The sequence below is a fragment of the Salvelinus alpinus genome, chromosome 23 (genome assembly GCF_045679555.1).
Source record: "Salvelinus alpinus chromosome 23, SLU_Salpinus.1, whole genome shotgun sequence".
Taxonomy (NCBI): Eukaryota; Metazoa; Chordata; class Actinopteri; order Salmoniformes; family Salmonidae; genus Salvelinus; species Salvelinus alpinus.
Window position 1 is genome coordinate 12,033,777 of NC_092108.1, and position 18,661 is coordinate 12,052,437.

At 39.6% G+C, this 18,661-nt stretch overlaps 1 protein-coding gene across 8 annotated transcripts; it reads right to left on the reverse strand.

The window, feature by feature from the left end:
• Positions 1-1,353: 1,353 nt before the first annotated feature.
• Positions 1,354-17,759, reverse strand: LOC139550225 (NACHT, LRR and PYD domains-containing protein 1 homolog). 8 transcript variants are annotated; one of them, XM_071360954.1, is made up of 15 exons: positions 16,451-17,759; positions 15,692-15,881; positions 15,231-15,307; positions 13,283-13,531; positions 13,076-13,105; positions 11,192-12,941; positions 10,154-10,234; positions 9,467-9,634; positions 7,991-8,317; positions 7,650-7,742; positions 7,231-7,296; positions 6,876-7,019; positions 6,373-6,528; positions 6,186-6,275; positions 1,354-3,833 (listed from the first exon to the last, which is right to left on the reverse strand). In XM_071360954.1, the coding sequence occupies exons 3-15, from the start codon at positions 15,247-15,249 to the stop codon at positions 3,386-3,388; spliced, it is 3,621 nt and encodes a 1,206-aa protein (XP_071217055.1). In that variant the 5' UTR covers positions 15,250-15,307; positions 15,692-15,881; positions 16,451-17,759; the 3' UTR covers positions 1,354-3,385. The 8 variants fall into 8 exon arrangements, 7 of the variants coding, with proteins under 7 accessions (XP_071217055.1, XP_071217056.1, XP_071217054.1 ...); XM_071360955.1 differs by having other exon boundaries at positions 15,231-15,310; XM_071360953.1 differs by having other exon boundaries at positions 15,637-15,881.
• Positions 17,760-18,661: the final 902 nt, after the last annotated feature.

Here is an 18,661-nt window from a genome sequence, read left to right on the forward strand (position 1 = left end):
TTTCATAAATGTTTTATGATGAGTATTTAGGTATTTCACGTTGCTCTCTGTAATTATTCTTGCTGCTTCGGTGCTATTTGTGATTGTAGCTGCAATGTAAAACTATGATTTTATACCTCAAATATGCAAATTTTTCTAACAAAACATAGATGTATTGTATAACATGTTATAAGACTATCATCTGATGAAGTTGTTTCTTGGTTAGTGACTAATTATATCTCTATTTGGTCGGTTTTGTGAAAAACTTTTGCTATTGTGGTTAGCTAATAGAAATACATATTGTGTTTTCGCTGTAAAACATTAAAAAAATCGGAAATGATGGCTGGATTCAAAAGATGTTTATCTTTCATTTGCTGTATTGGACTTGTGATTTCATGAAATTATATTATATGATATCCCTGTGGCGTTAGGCTAGCCTATGCTAGTCAGCTTTTTTGATGGGGGGGATCCCGGATCCGGGTTGGTGACTCGTTAGAGGATAACTGTAGTATGCTGTAAACACTGCGTCCAAATTTTTATTTTTATTTTTTACTGCAGTACAATGCAGTTTTTCTGCTATTACTACATCCAAAAAACACTATCAAAACTGCAATCTTTTTTTGTAAGGGAAAATATATTATTTGGGTAGAGCTTTTCTTTAACTAGCCTCTCAAATCACTTCATGATGGCAGAAGTGAGTGCTACTACAGAAGTGGGTGATAGTCATTTAGTTCAGTTATCTTTGCTTTCTTAGGTACAGGAACAATGGTGGACATCTTGAAGCAAGTGGGGCAACAGACTGGGATAGGGAGAGATTGAATTTGTCCGTAAATTCTCCAGCCAGCTGGTCTGCACATGCTCTGAGGTCACAGTTAAGGATGCAATCTGAGCCGGAAGCCTTGCGAGTGTTAACACGCTTAATATAATTTTCTCACGTCGAGAGCACACAGTCCTCATGAACATCCGTGGCTCAATGTTGTTTTCCTCGAAGCGGGCAAAGAAGGTGTTTAGATCGTCCAGAGCGAGGTCAGTGTCTGTTTTTGTAATCCGTGATTGTCTGGAGTCCCTGCCACATACGTCTCATGTCTGAGCAGTTGAATTGCCACTCCACCTTGTCCCTGTCTAATAAATAAATTTAATGTAGGACAATGTCACAAAAATAATCAATTTGGCCTGTCGTATCATTATAATACAGAAAATGTTGGCAATTTCAAAAGAACATTACACCATATTTTGAGTTGACTGCAGGCTATAGCTAGTAAAGCCAGACAATGGCATCTTTGAAAACTCACCTCATGTAGAACATGTTGTTTTGAAATCAGTAGGTTATTTATCTTCTCAAAAAATGTATGTTAATTTAATGTAAATAACAGATTAGGGTGGTCCACAGAGTTTATTGGTTAATTATTCGTTCATTCAATACATCTGCAACATTTTTTGACTCTGTTTATTCAGTTTTACACACAATTAGACAACACAGTGTAAACAATATTAATAATATACTCAACAATAGTTTTTTTTAAAGTATAAAGATACCTTACTTTAGACAAGTTAAATACACACAGGGCAGAAGGGTACAAAGGTTAAAGCTGTAGTTCAAACAAGAACATAGCGAACACCCTGCCACTGTTCCTGTAATCAGCCGAGGGTTTGGGGTGGAGAAATACAACCACTCACATTCACAGACAGTCATGACCACAAAGGCTGACCATCAACTGGACCAAAATTTAAGTTTACAATGGTGTTTTAAAAAAAGGAGCAAATTAAGCATACTTTTTAGGGTCTGACGGGGCAAGAGGCATAAGGCATAAGTTACATTATTCAAGCATTGATGGGCACACATCACCAATCTCAAGGCCTAACCCCACCAAAAAAATAAACTAGTTAAACTAGTAAGTCAGAGGTGTAATGTGGTGAGGTTGGACCCAGGTGCAGAGAAGAGACCAGATGAGGAATCAGTGGTTATGGATGAACATAATAGTTTACTGAGATACGGTAGCCGAAGGATCATGAAAACTCTCCCAGGAAACAAAAGCACAAGGTAAACAATTCAGAATTCATAATGAGTAATAGGACACACCTGAATGTCATTAATGTCTCCAGGACGGTCTCTGGCGCCCTCTGGTGACAGGTGGAACCATGACAAGAGGGAAGTCAAATAGATATTTATTTAGTTTTAATAAGAATGCCATCAGAAGGTGGACAGTTCATAGTAAGACCGGTATGGAGCCTAAGTTTCATAAAACAGTATGGAGTTCCCACCTGTATGCAATGTAATGTCTTATTTATAAGATGGGGGAACCACCATCTTCCAGTTCTGGAGTACTAGGCATCTAGCTAAAAGGGTGGTATAAAGATGGTTGCCTATGGGTAGTACTCCAAAAATGGCTGTAAGGGGAGACGGATCTATGACAGTGCCATATCAGAGAAACATTTAAATGTTAATTCCAACCCGACAGTTTATGACAGTCCCAAAACATATGAAACAGTGTTGCTGAGTAGGATCAAAATCTGAGAATATTCTTCCAAGTTTGGCCCCGGACTAGTGGATACACTGAACCACCTTGAAAAGTGGCAAACACTTTTATCCAAAGCAATTTTTAGTCACGCATACATTTAACTTTCAGGTGGTCATGGGAATCAAACCCACTGTCCTGGCACTGCAAGCTCCAAGCTCTACCAACTGAGCCACAGAGGAACACAAGCAGAAACCCAGGGAATACGAGAGGTTCAGAGAAATGCTGCTTGTGTCCTGCACTTAAACTCTCAGAATCACAACCACCTTTACTCACCAAGTACATTTACATGTACCGGGGATTTGACCTGGTGAAATGGTGCTGACAATGCCTTTCAATAAACAGACAGAATGTAGAAATAATCATTTACACAAACAGTATAAACACAACATATATAGTATGAACAATTACATGTAATAAAGTAGTTAATTAAAAAATAATATCAAGAATATACATAAGTATGGTGGTGATAAATGAATGGGGGTAAAATATTATACAGTGAAGGAAGTACTGCAGTGGTAAAGTTCACATTGGCATGTATAGTGGTGCATATATACAGAGATACACAGAAATGTACATATAATATTTAACAATACAGCATATTACATTGTTAATAGTGAGAACCATTCCCATAAAGACTCCAATACAGATAAGATACGTTCAGTTCATTTGGCTTAATCTTGAAGTCTTTCTAAAGTCTAAAGTTACATTTTGAAATTACCACCCCAAAAACATTTCCAGTGTGTATCGTTAGTATCAGGATCAAAGGTATGTATCTTCACACTTGTCTTTGTCCTCCGTCTCTTGTATGCTGTATTTCTCACAATCTCTGTTGTCTTTGTCCTCTTGTTATATTTCTTATACCATCTCTGTTGTCTTCATCATGGTCACTATCCAACAACACAACACCCTTTACACTTTATATCATCTCTAGGCATATTGCTTTCTTTCCCATTCCCCGTGCCATCACTATCGCTTTCGTTCCCATTCCCCGTGCCATCACTATCGTTTTCGTTCCCATTCCCCGTGCCATCACTATCGTTTTCGTTCCCATTCCCCGTGCCATCACTATCGCTTTCGTTCCCATTCCCCGTGCCATCACTATCGCTTTCGCTCACATTCCATGTGTCATAAATATTGAGAGTGTTCCCATTCCACATGTCATCAATATTGACTTCGTTCCCATTCCATGTGTCATCAATACCGCTTTCCTTCCCATGCCGTAACACAATCTCTATGAATGATTCTCCATGTAGAGCGAGTAAAACGTTGTCATTACAACTGAGCCTCTTGTCCTTCTCCTCAGAGCACTGGTCAGCAAGCTTCCTGCATCTCCTCCTGCAGAGGTAAGGGATGATTAACACCTGAAGAGATCTAGTGGCACACCGTATTATTAACTTCAGTTGATTAATTGGTTTATTTAAGCCTCAGATAACTGATACGTAAGAGATAGCCCCTCGTTGATTATGCGTTCTATGGAAAATAAGGAACGACGTGGAAGGTGTGTTACACGACGCGCTAGCGAAGTGGACTGACAACACGCCGTGTTGCCAACTTCTCAGTAAGGAAAGTAGCTATTGGCTGTCCTAAAAGTTGCTAAATGGCGTCATCACCTAATTTGCATAATTGGCCATGTGCATGTAATTGTGATGGACGCTGTAGGAGAGAGGAATAACGTCGTGGGGAAGACAAAGTGAGTAAAAAACACCCTAAATATGTTTAGAACTACAAACGAACTTCTGTCGATTCTTGTTTTTTTTATGTCACAATTCCAACTTTCCTCCTTTATCCGGGCTTGGGACCGGCAAAAGTGACACTCTGGCGGAGTTACTTATTTATTTATTTATTATCGTTTTCTTAATTTGGTTTGGTTTTTAACCTTATTGTACACTTAGTAGCCTACAACAAGTCACAGTAAAACATAAATTTTTAACCATAACATTTTTACATTTTTTTGTATACAATCTACATTAACAATCTAAATGGACAAAAAAGAGACAATTTACAATTTTTTATATTATGGTAACTAGTCTGACCTTAATTCAGGTTAATCGTTTTTTTTAATGTATGCCAGGGCGGGATCAGCCAGCTGCGGCTTCCCGCATGCCCGATTCATTTGCAGTCTGGACGCGAGGGGTGAACATCTCCTGCTCTGACTGCAGCTGGGAGGGACTGCTGTGCGATGACTGGGCCGCCTGTGAGTGCTTTGGGACGGGGCCCACGGCAGCACCCGCTGCTCGTTGAGAAGTGTAAGAACGATACGTGCTTTCACGTCAGTGTCCAAAAGTCTCCAATAACACCAGAAAAAGTCGCTAAATTTGTTGCAAGACCCTTTTTTGAAAATGTGTCGCTAGAGGGATCTGAAAACTCGCTAAGTTGGCAACACTGCTTCCACAGAGTTGCATTACTTTCTAGAGCCCTGATTTGATTATCCCTTTTATACCATGGCTATAATTTAAACACATTTGCCGCTAGACATTTGTTCATTTGCTGGTAAAAATGTGTTCATCATCCACTGAAGTACAGTAGCTTGCACGTTTACTAGATAGCTAAAGTAGTTGCCGTGGTAACCAAACAGACTTGCTAGTTTAGCTAACCAAACCATCAGTCCTAGCTTGCCATTATGAAAATCAAATTCAACAATGCCAATAATGTTTCCAATTCGACTTTTGCTTTCAAATGCAGCTCAAAAATAGAACATGTAAGAATACACTATAGCCATTGAATTATACCGTGCATTATAGGGAATTATCCAATGGGTGGGTCTAAAACTGAATGCTGATTGGTCAAATCCGCATTCCAGCTGGTGTCTATTCCACAAATTACCACCGGCTAAATCTATTACTTTAAAATGTCTATTTACTCTGTTCCACCTGACTGCGCAATCCACTGTCTCATCAGCCCAGCCAGGCAAATTATAAACTTGATCTCCACTATAAAAATTATATGCAGCTAGTTTGCTGGCTTTCCAGCTTCAGTTTGAAGTGATTGTGTTAGCTGTGCTGTTGGCTAGCTCCTCTGAACAACAGTGTCCTGACAAGAAAGCATATGTTCTATGCCAGGCGAAATCACATATCATTAGCTCATTATTAGGGATGTATACAAAATAAATGTCACTAGAAAACAACTCAAACAAACGCAAATTCCGCTAATTTGCTGTTATTCTGGCTGCACTGTTCGACGTGACTAAGTAAGCTGTAGCTGGCTAGCTAATTTGGCTAGCTAATTTTCCAGTCAGTATGGAATTGGAAAATTTAGAACGAACGACTAGGTTGCGTCCATAGATACAGAACAAAAAGACTTAACGACTGGGTCATGCCCCTGGCAACCGAACGAACGACCAGGTGGCTTGGATAGCAACCCTAGATTTGACTCGGGACTAAATCTTGTGGAATTATGAAATAGTATGAATAAATGTATCAAAATAATGTTTTTAATGAAAATATGTAAATTATTATTTGGTAACCCCTTGTAAAAAAGTGATAATGCCCAAGAATATGGTGTTTGAAGGATATATAATTGCACAGTTTGCCGGCCATCAACAAAACAACACTCATGTCAATATATCCTCCAAACACCGGCTTCTTGGGCCATATAATTCCCGCCTTAGAATGCTCTTCAAGCCAATCAGAAACAAGTATTCATCAATGCCATGGTATAAAATATAATATACATTAAGTACATGCATACCCCAAGAGAAGTAACTGGCAATCTGGGCGCCTCTTCGATTCACGTAAGCATTGTATTCCTTCCTCCAATAAGAAACCGTTTACTTGAAGGCTAAGAGAGAAAGAGAATAGAGGATTCATGAGTGGAACAGTAACACTGAAACAAATATAACAACACAGACAATGATAGTATTGTAGGTTGGACTCACATTATGTCCTTCAGGTTGAAACAGGCCTGGCTCAGACTGACTACACTGGCAGCACACCTCTCTGTCAAGCTGCTCACCAACAGATCTATTCCCTCCAGAGAGGTTTGAGAGTGTAGCAGCGAGATCAGTTCGTCAGCATGCTCATCCCACTCTGGCCTGGTAGAGGTCATTCATGTGACACAAACATAGACACAGACACCATTAAAATCTTTGACATATTTTTGTTTGTGTGCAGATATGTAATAGTATGGCCGGGATTTAATCCGAGGCGTGTTATAGAGCAGAGCACTAGACAGCATCGTTTTCAAAGCAATTTCGCTACCATTGGCAGAGACCGCATTCATAATAAACACTGCAGATGTTGGCTCAAGTATAAATGACCTTTAAAAGGCTCATTGTCAGCTGTCCAGTGTGCTTCTCTATAACCATGTCTGCCTGTGTGTGTGTGTGTGTGCGCATGTGCATGTAGTGTTGAGATTTAAATGGAAGACAGTAGTCTTTACTTATGCTTCAGAGTTTGACGTAGCTGAATGATGCGTCTCCAGTCAAATACATCATCGCCGTATAGGGACAATTCAACGCTGACAAGTGCTGACTGTAGACCTTCACGCCCTACGCCGCATCTGAGAGGCCTGCCTATGTGTATTCTGTACACATGAATGTATACCAATGGATGTTAATTCACTGTCTGGCTACAGTATGTTGAGCAAAGTGACTCACTATATGGCAGCAAGTCACATCAATTATATGAAATGCAATTAAACATAAAAAAAATTCACCAGTGAGAGTTTCAAGGTTCAATTTGAGATTTTCAAAATAAGGAATATTCAGGAAGTATAATTTATTAGTCTCCCTTACGTTAACCTACAATTGTCTGTAGGGTAGAGAAATGCGCGATCGTCAGCCACACGCCTCACTCTCAACCTGTCATCAGGAGCAAAAAAAAACATTTTTCACTGTACTACTCCAAACCTTTATATGAGGAAGATAAACTGTAGATTATTTGTGATATAATATGACCTACTTAGTGATGTCATAGATAAACTAGAGTGCAACAAGTACAATAATATTTCTTAACTACAGCTATAGGATCAAAATGTGTCAGCTCACTGAGTTTTTAACCTAGGCATTGGCACGGGAAGTCTTCAGGTCTCAGAAAGAGTTACTCATCACTTGAGTGTGCTTCAACGAATCATCTTCATAACACGTACAATAAATTCAGATATCCGCTGTGAAATGTGTGATTTGCGGTATTAGAGATGTGAAATTATACTTACTGCACTCCAGTCAAACGGTAGCCAGATGTTCTGATGGAGTCACAGATCATTTTCATCTCTGGCACTTTTATCCAAAGAACAATTTGGGGGGCTCTTCACAAACAAGAGATTTTTTAAATGATTGCATGAATAATTGAATTAACAAGATGCGTACTGTAAACACCAGATACAACACAGAAAATGATTTTCACAAACAAAATCTCTTCATCCACTCGAGGCAGTTATTCAATCAACTTTTCAGAAATCATCTTTACAACTGTTAGTCAAATTCAATCAAATACACATTTCTACATTCATTTCAACTGAAAACCAAAATACAATTAATATTAAAGGATACTCACCGTACTCCATCTTTCTGTAGCTGGTCACTCAATGCTTCATCTTTCTGTAGCCTGCCACTCAATACTCCATCTTTCTGTAGCTGGCCACTCAATACTCCATCTTTCTGTAGCTGGCCACTCAATACTCCATCTTTCTGTAGCTGGCCACTCAATACTCCATCTTTCTGTAGCTGGCCACTCAATACTCCATCTTTCTGTAGCTGGCCACTCAATACTCCATCTTTCTCTAGCTGGCCACTCAATACTCCATCTTTCTGTAGCTGGCCACTCAATACTCCATCTTTCTGTAGCTGGCCACTCAAAACAACATTCCCACAACTATGAAGCCTGAGGAAACAGTGACACGTCATATTCTTGTGAATTTAATAGACAGTATTATTGTGGAAATGATGTAATGTTCAATTTTGGTAACACTTCCCATCAATAATCTCCATGAATATCCTCATAATGCATTAAGCACATTTATAATGCCTTATGATAAATGCATAAAGCATTGTGATGCATGACATACAGTAGTTGCTAACAACTGCTTACAAACATCTACAGTAGGACTACATTTCAATGACATGTTAGTCATTTAGCAGAAGCTCTTGTCCAGAGCGATTTACAGCTAATAGATTCATGCTAGTTGCGACAACCACATATCACATGTCAGAGTAGGTAAAACTTGCATGTCAAGTGCAAGATTTTCCATAGGTTTACAAATGCTTTCATAAGAATGACCACGTTCATATAGCATTATGATCAAGGCTGTATAATGTCTTATGAATCAAAGTGTTATAATGCCCTATAGGAAAAGCTCAACAGGAAAGGAAATATTGCATTATACAGTACATGCTCATTCAGGGGGCGGCTATATTGTCAACAGATCTTAAGTTTCTGGGTCATTTCTTGCATGGAATAGCCTTCATTTCTCAGAACAAGAATAGACTGATGAGTTTCAGAAGAAAGTTCTTTGTTTCTGGCCATTTTGAGCCTATAATCGAACCCACAAATGCTGATGCTCCAGATACTCAACTAGTCTAAAGGCCAGTTTTATTGCTTCTTTAATCAGAACAACAGTTATCAGCTATGCTTACATAATTGCAAAAGGGTTTTCTAATGATCAATTAGCCTTTTAAAATGATAAACTTGGATTAGCTAACACAACGTGCCATTGGAACACAGGAGTGATGGTTGCTGATAATGGGCCTCTGTACGCCTATGTAGATATTCCATTAAAAATCAGCAGTTTCCAGCTACAATAGTCATTTATAACATTAACAATGTCTACACTGTATTTCTGATCAATTTGATGTTATTTTAAATGGACAAAAAAATTGCTTTTCTTTCAAAAACAAGGACATTTCTAAGTGACCCCAAACTTTTGAATGGTAGCTTGAGGCATTCTGCTGTTTTCAAAGACAATCAATTAAATTAAATATTGTATGATATATAATCAGTTGATTGGGAGCTAAAATAAAAGTTCAGACTTACTTTATCAGATCCAAGACTCCATGTGCCTTACTGATGAGGAACATGAATTTGTCAGCTGTATTGCTGGTGATGGACTTCACTCCAATTTGAACTTTTCTGGTTTTATGTTTGGCGAGACAAACAAGCAAGTCCTGTACTTTCTCATCAGAGAAGTTGTTCTTACGCAGACTGAAAAATACAGACAAATTGGAGTTAGGCACAGAGAGCACAGAGAGCAACATAAACAATCCCTCTAAAAACATCCTGAGTAACAGAAACAATCCCTCTAAAAACATCCTGAGTAACAGAAACAATCCCTCTAAAAACATCCTGAGTAACAGAAACAATCCCTCTAAAAACATCCTGAGTAACAGAAACAATCCCTCTAAAAACATCCAGAGTAACAAACATTCCTTCTAAATGCAATATTTCTTTATCAAAAAAATATATGAATCTGGTTATCAAACTTAATGAAGGATGTTTGTTGAAGGTTTGTGTGAACCATCACTAATAACAGACTAGTGTGGTTTGAATAATGTTGTTTCAAAGTAGCAGACTGAAGGTAGAAAAGTTATTGAGAAATTATTATTCATATAATTGGTATGAATTGGGCTGAGGTTGTTGATGTAGAGATGCAGTAAATTAAACTGAAAAACTGTTTATGGTGAATAAGGTATGATGTTACAGTAAAGATCATGTGATTCTTACTCCAGCTCCAGACTCTTTCCTTCTCCCAGCGCTGTCAACAGATCATCTAAATCATCATCGGCTAGGTCGTCCACCTGCAACCTACAAAGTGTTCCCCCAAAAAACATGAAGTGACTGATATGTCAGAAAGAATTAATCGAAGAGTTAAAATTGTAAAAATATATATATAAAACAGGTTTGAATCCTGGATGCTGATTAATTGATAGCAGGGAGTTATTCACGATAATTCCCGCAAAATGCCATGATGCCTTAATTCCATTTAAAGTATCAATGTGCATCCACTTTCCTGTAGCCCAGACAGGTATTCATAAACTTAATCTCCACCAGAAAAAAGTTTCTAGATGCTTCTTGCCTGGTTTGGTACAGCTGGGGTTAATAACATAAGCCTCGCTGTGTGCCTAACCAACATGTTGTATTTATTTTTTACCTCCCCCGTGCAATACATATGAGCGTGACGAGACTGACAGCTTCTCGGAACCAGGTGAATTCATTTATCTGAATCATTATAACGGATAAATCCAAATAAATGGCAACACTAAAACGAAGGTAAAGCAAATGAAAATGCACATAGTCTGTTGTCATTTCAGCTGCTTGATGTGATCGTGTGTACAAAGGCTAGCTAGCTAGATAGCCAACTAAAGCTGAGGAGAAGTAACGTTTGCCTAGCAATCTTCCATGACTATATTATTTACTTGGCAATCAGCTGGTTTTTGCCTATTTATAAATGATTTATTAAATAATGATTTATTGAAGTTCTTGTCTCATCATCATTGAACCTATGCTAGCTAGCTAGATGCCATTGATTTTGGCTTCGCCCTCGGCCAAAGAACATTCCTTGGGTCGGGAGTTATCACATGATAATCCCCGGGTTCTCATGGCTTATTACTTAAATATACATTATGGAAATGATCTCCCTTGGCTCCATTGATGAGGTTGCAGGAGAAACTGAGCATAATTCAGTTTACATTATTTATTCAAAATCAAAAACATTGGTAAAAATAGGCTATCTACATTAAAGGGACAAGCAACAATACTCACACAAGAGCTTTACATTTCTGCAACGCTGGCAGAAGGATTTTCATGTTCTCTGCAGTTAAATTGCACCTACTCAGTTCAAGACATTCGATGGACTTGCAATGCTGAAGACAATACATCAACACCCAACAGTCTGTTTTCTTCAGGGGACTTCCTGACATATTAATGTCTGTGTATGTTTCCATGGCTTCTTTAACAAAATCATCTGCATGGAGCTCATATAGACAATGAAATGTGAAAAGCTGCATTGTACATCTAACGATTTGATCCTCCTTTCCTTTTTCAATGACTTCCAGAATAAAATGTTTGAGCTGGGTCCAGATTCCTTGAGAACAAGAGATGTGTTTTTCCTCCAGTCGTTTTACAACGTCCTTGTTTAAGATGCCAAAGAGAAATTGAACAATGGGTAGGAGGTGAAAGGGTAGGAAGTGAAAGGGTAGGAGAAGAAAGGGTAACGGTCCACATCGAACCTTAGAAAGTAGCTCTCTAACTTTCCCCTGAGCTTCCTCATCACCCAGTAACACGTACGAGAGGGCTGTGAAAAACTCCTGGAAGCTGAGGTGCATGAAGTTGTACATAGTGGTCTGACTTACTCTCTTCTTTTGGAGAAACTTACACAAGAAGGGGACTTTGGAAGGATCTGACACGGTCTGTGAGACACTATCATGGTCAAATAACACTTGCTGCTCTACCATTCCCTTTTCTGCCAGCTTGCCTAGTCCTTGGAGGATAGTAAGAGCTGACTGACCCAAATCCTGACAGTGATGCTTCAACAGAGTGTCAACAAATTCAACAAAGATGGAGGTGGTGGTCTCCAGCGATTGTATCATCTCTGTGCCTTCATCAAACTGCTCCCTATAAACTGTGCAAATGATCCAGCAGATGACTGGAATGAAACATGTTGTGAAAAGGGTTTCATTTTTCCTCACAGAGTCATAGGCTTGATGTGAGTGTTGCTTTCGTTTGAAGAACTTCTCAAAGTAGACCTTCACGCCTTCCTCAGAAAAGCCCAATATCTCAGCGTATCTCACTGGATGTTTGACCACTTCTTTTAGTTTGTCCAGCGCTGTGGACCTGGTGGTAACAAGCAGGAAGGACTCGTGCAATATCTGTTTCTGTATCAGACCACTCAGTGTCACTTCGGGGGAGCATTGTGTCCACGGGTCCCTGGGAAGGGAGTCTTTAGGTACATCAAGTGAGAAGTTGAGCTCATCAAAGCCGTCTACCAGGAAGAGAACCCTCTCAGGAGACTGGCGAAGGACGTGCTTGATCATTGATGATGAACTTTGATTGTAGTTCAGCAGATCCATCACACTTTTATTTCCAGTGGCCTGGTTCAGTTCTCTGCACCTCAGGTGAAAAACAAAGTCAAATCGGTCTTCGTAAAGTCTTCCAAACGCCCAGTCAGACATGATCTTCTGAGTGGTAAATGACTTGCCAGTTCCAGAGTTGCCCTGCAGTATCACTGTTGTCTGAATGTCTCCATGCTCGTCTGGATCAAACAGCCTCTCCACTTTGGTACTCTTGTAGGTCTCGCTGTCCCTCTGGTCCATGACTTGATAAAAGTTCTGTCCTCTGGAGCGGATCTCCTCCTCTCTCTCTCTCTGCTGACGGTGTTTCTGGATGATCAGGGGCTCAGTGTAGCGGTCATCTAGCTTCACATGTTCTCCAGGGAGAGAGTTGTACTCCTGCACTGTGGCATATTCACCTCTGATGAATTCCTTGTACTCTAGGCTTATTGTGCTATTGTTCTCTACACATTGATACAATAACAGAAAGGCAATTAATATTTTTACAAAACTTTTTCTGTTGAAAACAATGTTTAAATCATATTATTTGAATCATATTAATTTTAACATTTAAAAATGTGGAAAAGACATGGCTTACCTCGTTGATCTCCTTGTTTGATGTGGAATTCTATATACATGATACAAATGATGAATAAATACTTCACATTAAATTCTTATTACAGTACAAGATGTTATGGCAGACTCAATTTTCAAAAACGCAACAGTCAGTTTGGGCAGGGCACTGTTTCACCTTCCTGTACAACTTGGCTCTCAAGATTACATGTCTGTGTACATCTTCACTCACCCAAGTCCTGGAACAGATTAGGTTCATGCTCCTTCAGCATGGAGAGAAAGGTAGATTTCACTTTGTTTCCTCCAGAGTGGAGGGCTGTAAAGAGCTCCCTCATTTTGTCCTGATTAGTCCTGGCAGCACTGATGTTGGAGTACACCTCTTCATGGATCATGTTTTGAGAGAGTAGGTCTTCAGCTATAGGCATCACCATGGTGACCCTCTGAATGAGATCGGACCTGTACTTGTCCACGAACTGAGCACCTGTAGAGGGCATAGGTTAAACGTCATTATTATCAAGAATATACAGATTATTTACCCTTTTACTGGCACAGCAAGAAGAAAAAGATGATCTGGATTTTTTTTCTTTCTGCAAAATATGTGTATTTAGTCTCAGTAAATTAATTTTTGTTAGCATTACTTAAACTTTGATAGATAATGCATTGCAAGCAACTCAACCACGATGCATCTCAACCAGACGGTTGAGTTGACCAATTAGAGTATACACATTTTGGATTGGAATTAGCGTGGAGTTTTTAAATCTAAAAAATTACTTTTTCTTCTTCATTTACTGTACCTTTAATGGAAGACAGGATACATGAGGATGGATATGAAATGTGATACATTTGTGTGTCAAAATATGAATATTAAAATGCGTGTAAATTAATGCATTTTCAGTTTATATGCTTAGAATACGAGTACAATTACATGTACTGAATGATATTGTGAAACTCATTGAAGATAACAGACAGACAGTAACTAATTATATGGATTTGAAAGGATTTTTGTATTTGCACAGACAAAAAAATCCCATTACAATATTTCTCCATAGTCCATTATCACTAGCTTTACATAATAGCATTCTTTTAATGGGCAACTCAACTGCCTGGTAGAGCATATTTTTAAGAGTTCCTAAAATTGTAAAACAACATATTAGTAGTTTAATCATTCTTAAATTAGGTTTTTGAGGTCAACAACATTTTACAAACTTGCAATTTCCCATTTTATACAATATGCCAAATAAAATGTATATATGTTTAACTTCATTTGAAATTGGTTTAAAATAACCGCCGGATCGAACTGCCTGTTAAAAAGGTTATAAATGGCATGTCATCTTGGTCGATTATCATCTTGGTTTATTATCATCTTGGTTACAGGAGTAGGTTACATGCATGTCCTGTGACTGCAGCATCATAATTCTGCTCAGTTCAATAGCTGACCACAAGACGGTACTGTAGGCTACTACTTTGACATGTCACAGTTAGGAGACACAATAAACACAATCAAGTGGTACGGTATAATAAACAGCAGACTACACACACTACACGAGTTTTGCTGCTGGTAGTTGGTAGAGTTTGGTATTTGAGGGTTTTGGCGTGGGTGATAGTTGTGGATCGGGGTTGGACTTAGCCTGGCAGGGCCAACCCCCCAAGGTTGTGCTGGTCATCCTGCTGGTGGGGGCAGCTTCTGGTAGTGAACCGAGGTTTAGATGGACCCAGGACGTCACTGAGGACTATGTCAGGACCTATTTACGACGTTCTCAGGACTTTCATTTTGCTAGTCCTTAAGTCGTCACGTGATTGTCCCAAGGGAACATTCTCTCTGGGACCTTTGTGTAATTCCTGGTTTCAGGACCTTCTTGGGTCCAGGTGACCATGACACAATGTCCCAACCATGACACAACGTCCCAAGAATGTCCTAAAAACTTCCCAGAGAACGTCCCCGGGACCAACCGGGAACTAGACAAATCTTCTAGGAGACCATGACACAACGTCCTGACGACTTTAGGAGACCGTTTTGTGATGTCCCGGGGACGTCCTAACGACTCGTTGTTGTTTGCAGGGAAGCTTAAAGCTCTCCTCCCGAAACACTGTTATAAACAAATAACCTCAGGATTGACTGGAGCTATAGTAGTGTATTAGTATAGTTCTGTATAGTCTCACCATATCCAAGTCTAACTTACTGTGTTCAGACGACTCCATTTTGCTCTCAGGAAAGGTCACACCTCAGCACGAAGTCATCTGTCTCTTCACTGGTTGTCTACTAGGGAAACAATCAGTAAGGATATGCAATTCTATGCCCATGCAATATATCAAATCAAATGTATTTATAAAGCCCTCCTTACATACATTCTACACCTGCAATGCAGGTGTAGAAGCATGGTGGCTAGGAAAAACTCCCTAGAAAGGCCAGAACCTAAGAAGAAACGTAGAGAGGAACCAGGCTATGAGGGGTGGCCAGTCCTCTTCTGGCTGTGCCGGGTGCAGATTATAACAGAACAAGGCCAAGATGTTCAAATGTTCATAGATGACCAACAGTGTCAAATAATAATAATCACAGTGGTTGTCGAGGGTGCAACAGGTCAGCACCTCAGGAGTAAATGTCAGTTGACATTTCATAGCCGATCATTCAGAGTATCTCTACCGTTCCTGCTGTCTCTGGACAGTTGAAAACAGCAGGTCTGGGACAGGTAGCACGTCCGGTGAACAGGTCAGGGTTCCATAGCCACAAGCAGAACAGTTGAAACTGGAGTAGCAGCACGACCAGGTGGATTGGGGACAGCAAGGAGTCATCAGGCCAGGTAGTCCTTAGGCATGGTCCTAGGGCTCAGGTCCTCCGAGAGAGAGAATTAGAGAGAGCATACTTAAATTCACACAGGACACCGGATAAGACAGGAGAAATACTCCAGATATAACAGACTGACCCTAGACCCCCAACATAAACTATTGCAGCATAAATACTGGAGGCTGAGACAGGAGGGGTCGGGAGGCACTGTGGCCCCGTCCGACGATACCTCGTATATTAGATAACAGGTATATTTGGAGAATAGGAGTATTTGACAGTTAAGAATTAAGAAATACAAAAGGACCAAGGTACTTTTAATAAAATTAAAATTTACATTTAAGTCATTTAGCAGACGCTCTTATCCAGAGCGACTTACAAATTGGAATGCCTTCATTGGTATGGAATGTTCAACGGAGAAAAAAATCCATGCAAGCAGTTTTTAAATGTTTGTTCCATTTAACATGCTGTAACAACAAAAGCATTTTAATTATATGAAGTATGTTTTTTTAGACGACCAATGAACCAAAGATCACCTTCTATTTACAAATGTCTACTGTATTATAGCAGCACTTCCTTACCTTCTTCTTGTCAACAAGATATTAAAACTAGTTCACTTACTTCAGGTTGAAATGTCTGTTTTTCTTTGTCTCTTTGTGGCCCACAAATGCTCAATGTCAGTCCAATTTCTTTTGTCCCAGTTTTCTACAGGAGGCGCACCTTAAGGGTTGGGCTTATTTAACTTTACCCTACCTGAAGAATGACACATTCCGTTTGCAATTCTATCATGTCCTAACCTGTTTCCAATACATTTTAACTGTAGTAATAAAAAATAAAAAAACGATACTAAAAACTAAACATGCTCTAAAATGTACTCCAAGCTAGCTTTTTCATGTTATTTTTCCCACAGTTGTTACATGATTTGCCATATGCGGGGCATTTTTTTGGCTTGTGGATAAATCCACATTTTCCACATGTAGTGTTTTGATTTCTCTCTTTTGCAAGGCGTTGTGTGTTGTGCTCCTCTCTTTTTATTGAATACACTGACGTCTCATCCCTGCACAGCTCTTTAGCTTGTGCTCTGGTGGATTCAGCTGCTCGACACATATTCACTGCTTTATCCAAAGTTAAATCTTGCTCACGCAGCAATCTCTCCTTGAGTCCATTATCCAGTATGCCACAGACTATCCTGTCTTTCACTAGTGAGTCTTTCAGATTTTCGAATTCACACGTTTTACTCAGTGTGTTAAGCTCAGCCAAATACTGGTCAAAACTGACTCCCTGTTTCTGATCATGAGAGAAAAACGTGTATCTCTCAAACGTGACGTTCTGGCTTGGTACAAAGTACTCCTCAAATGTATCCATTAGCACAGTCAATGTCAAGTTTGCCTCTTCTTGCTGAAAGCTATTGTAAATGTCAAATGCATCCTCTCCAATAACATGCAGAAAAATGGAAGCTTTCAATTTGTCATCATCTCCTCCTGCACCACTGACTGCTGGGTAACAGGTAGATGTTGAATCTCTGCTTGAAACGTTTCCAATTGCCAGCTAGATTGCCTGTTAACTGCATAGGAGTAGGAGGACTAAGCCTATCCATGACGGAGAACAGGAAGTGTCAATTTCTCTTACTTCACAGTATGTTGCTCATCAACAGATTCCAATGCAGCCTCGCCGCTGTCGCTCTCGCAAGCTAGCGTCTTCGACCACTCACGTCACTTGACTTGTGGTAGAACGTTCAATTTTCGTCGCGGAAATTTGCAGAGTTACTCCTTTCTTTTCTCTGTCTCGTCATAGCGACTACCAATCTGACACCATGTTATGTTTGTTCCTTATATAATGACAAACCGGGGCGTAGGTTTAACTACTTTTAATGAACATATACTTCAGCTCGAAAACTCCTTGTTTAGCCATGCAAGGCATTCTTTAACCCTCTCCCGCGCCCGCATAGCCTGCTGGGTAACGTAGTCTAAATGTTATTAACGCATAACAACACACACAACATTTTGTAATGGTGTAACACAATATTGGGATTTGTAAACATTGATCAATCAATTTGTTAGAAGACAGAAAGACAAGTGTTACAGTAGACAGTGTTTATTATTATGTTCGCTAGCCAATACTACTGTATATGCAATACATTCACTGGTAGAGTTATATGTAGACTACTAATATAATTGCCTAATTTCCAAAGACAAAAACAAAATAAAGAGATAAGACACATTCAAATGGCTGCAATGATATGGTAATATGAATGTAAGTGTAATGAACAGACAGGAGACAGAGAGCTGGTTTCAAGCGCAGGGCGCAGCAGGTGTTTATTTGTAAAGGACCACAGGAGGGAGCAGGTAGCTGGGTCCAGGGGCAGGCAGAAGGTCAAACACAGGGGGTCCAAAAAGGCAACAGTACAGGCGGGGAAAAGGCTAGGAATGTCATCTGAGAGATCAGGCAATTGGTTGATAACAGGAAATCCGAAAGTACAGGCAGGGAATAGGCAAAAGGCATCATTAGTGAGGCTGGAAAAAACTATCATACATGGGAGGATTAAATGACGGGAAAAACAGAGCTCCGAATAGAAGTGTGTAACAAAACAAACAATACCTCACAATGATGGGGTGCAAAGAACTGAACTAAATAGTGTGTGTAAATGACATACAGGTGTGTGATCAGGTGATCAGAATTCGTATGATTGGGATCTGGAGAGTGAGCTGTGTTCAGGGGATCTATGTGTTTGAGGGTGTGAGTTGGAAGCAGACGTTACAATAAGACAGTTGAATATTTCCCATAATAGATTAATTAATCAAAACACAGGTTACAAACCATGTATCAAAGATT

Coding starts and splice junctions, on each gene's coding strand:
- LOC139550225 (XM_071360956.1), bottom strand. Junction 13,106..13,282: donor TAATCTGTTCCAGGACTTGG/GTGAGTGAAGAT, acceptor TCATGTATATAG/AATTCCACATCAAACAAGGA. Junction 7,743..7,990: donor CTACAGAAAGATGGAGTACG/GTGAGTATCCTT, acceptor TTGTTTGTGAAG/AGCCCCCCAAATTGTTCTTT.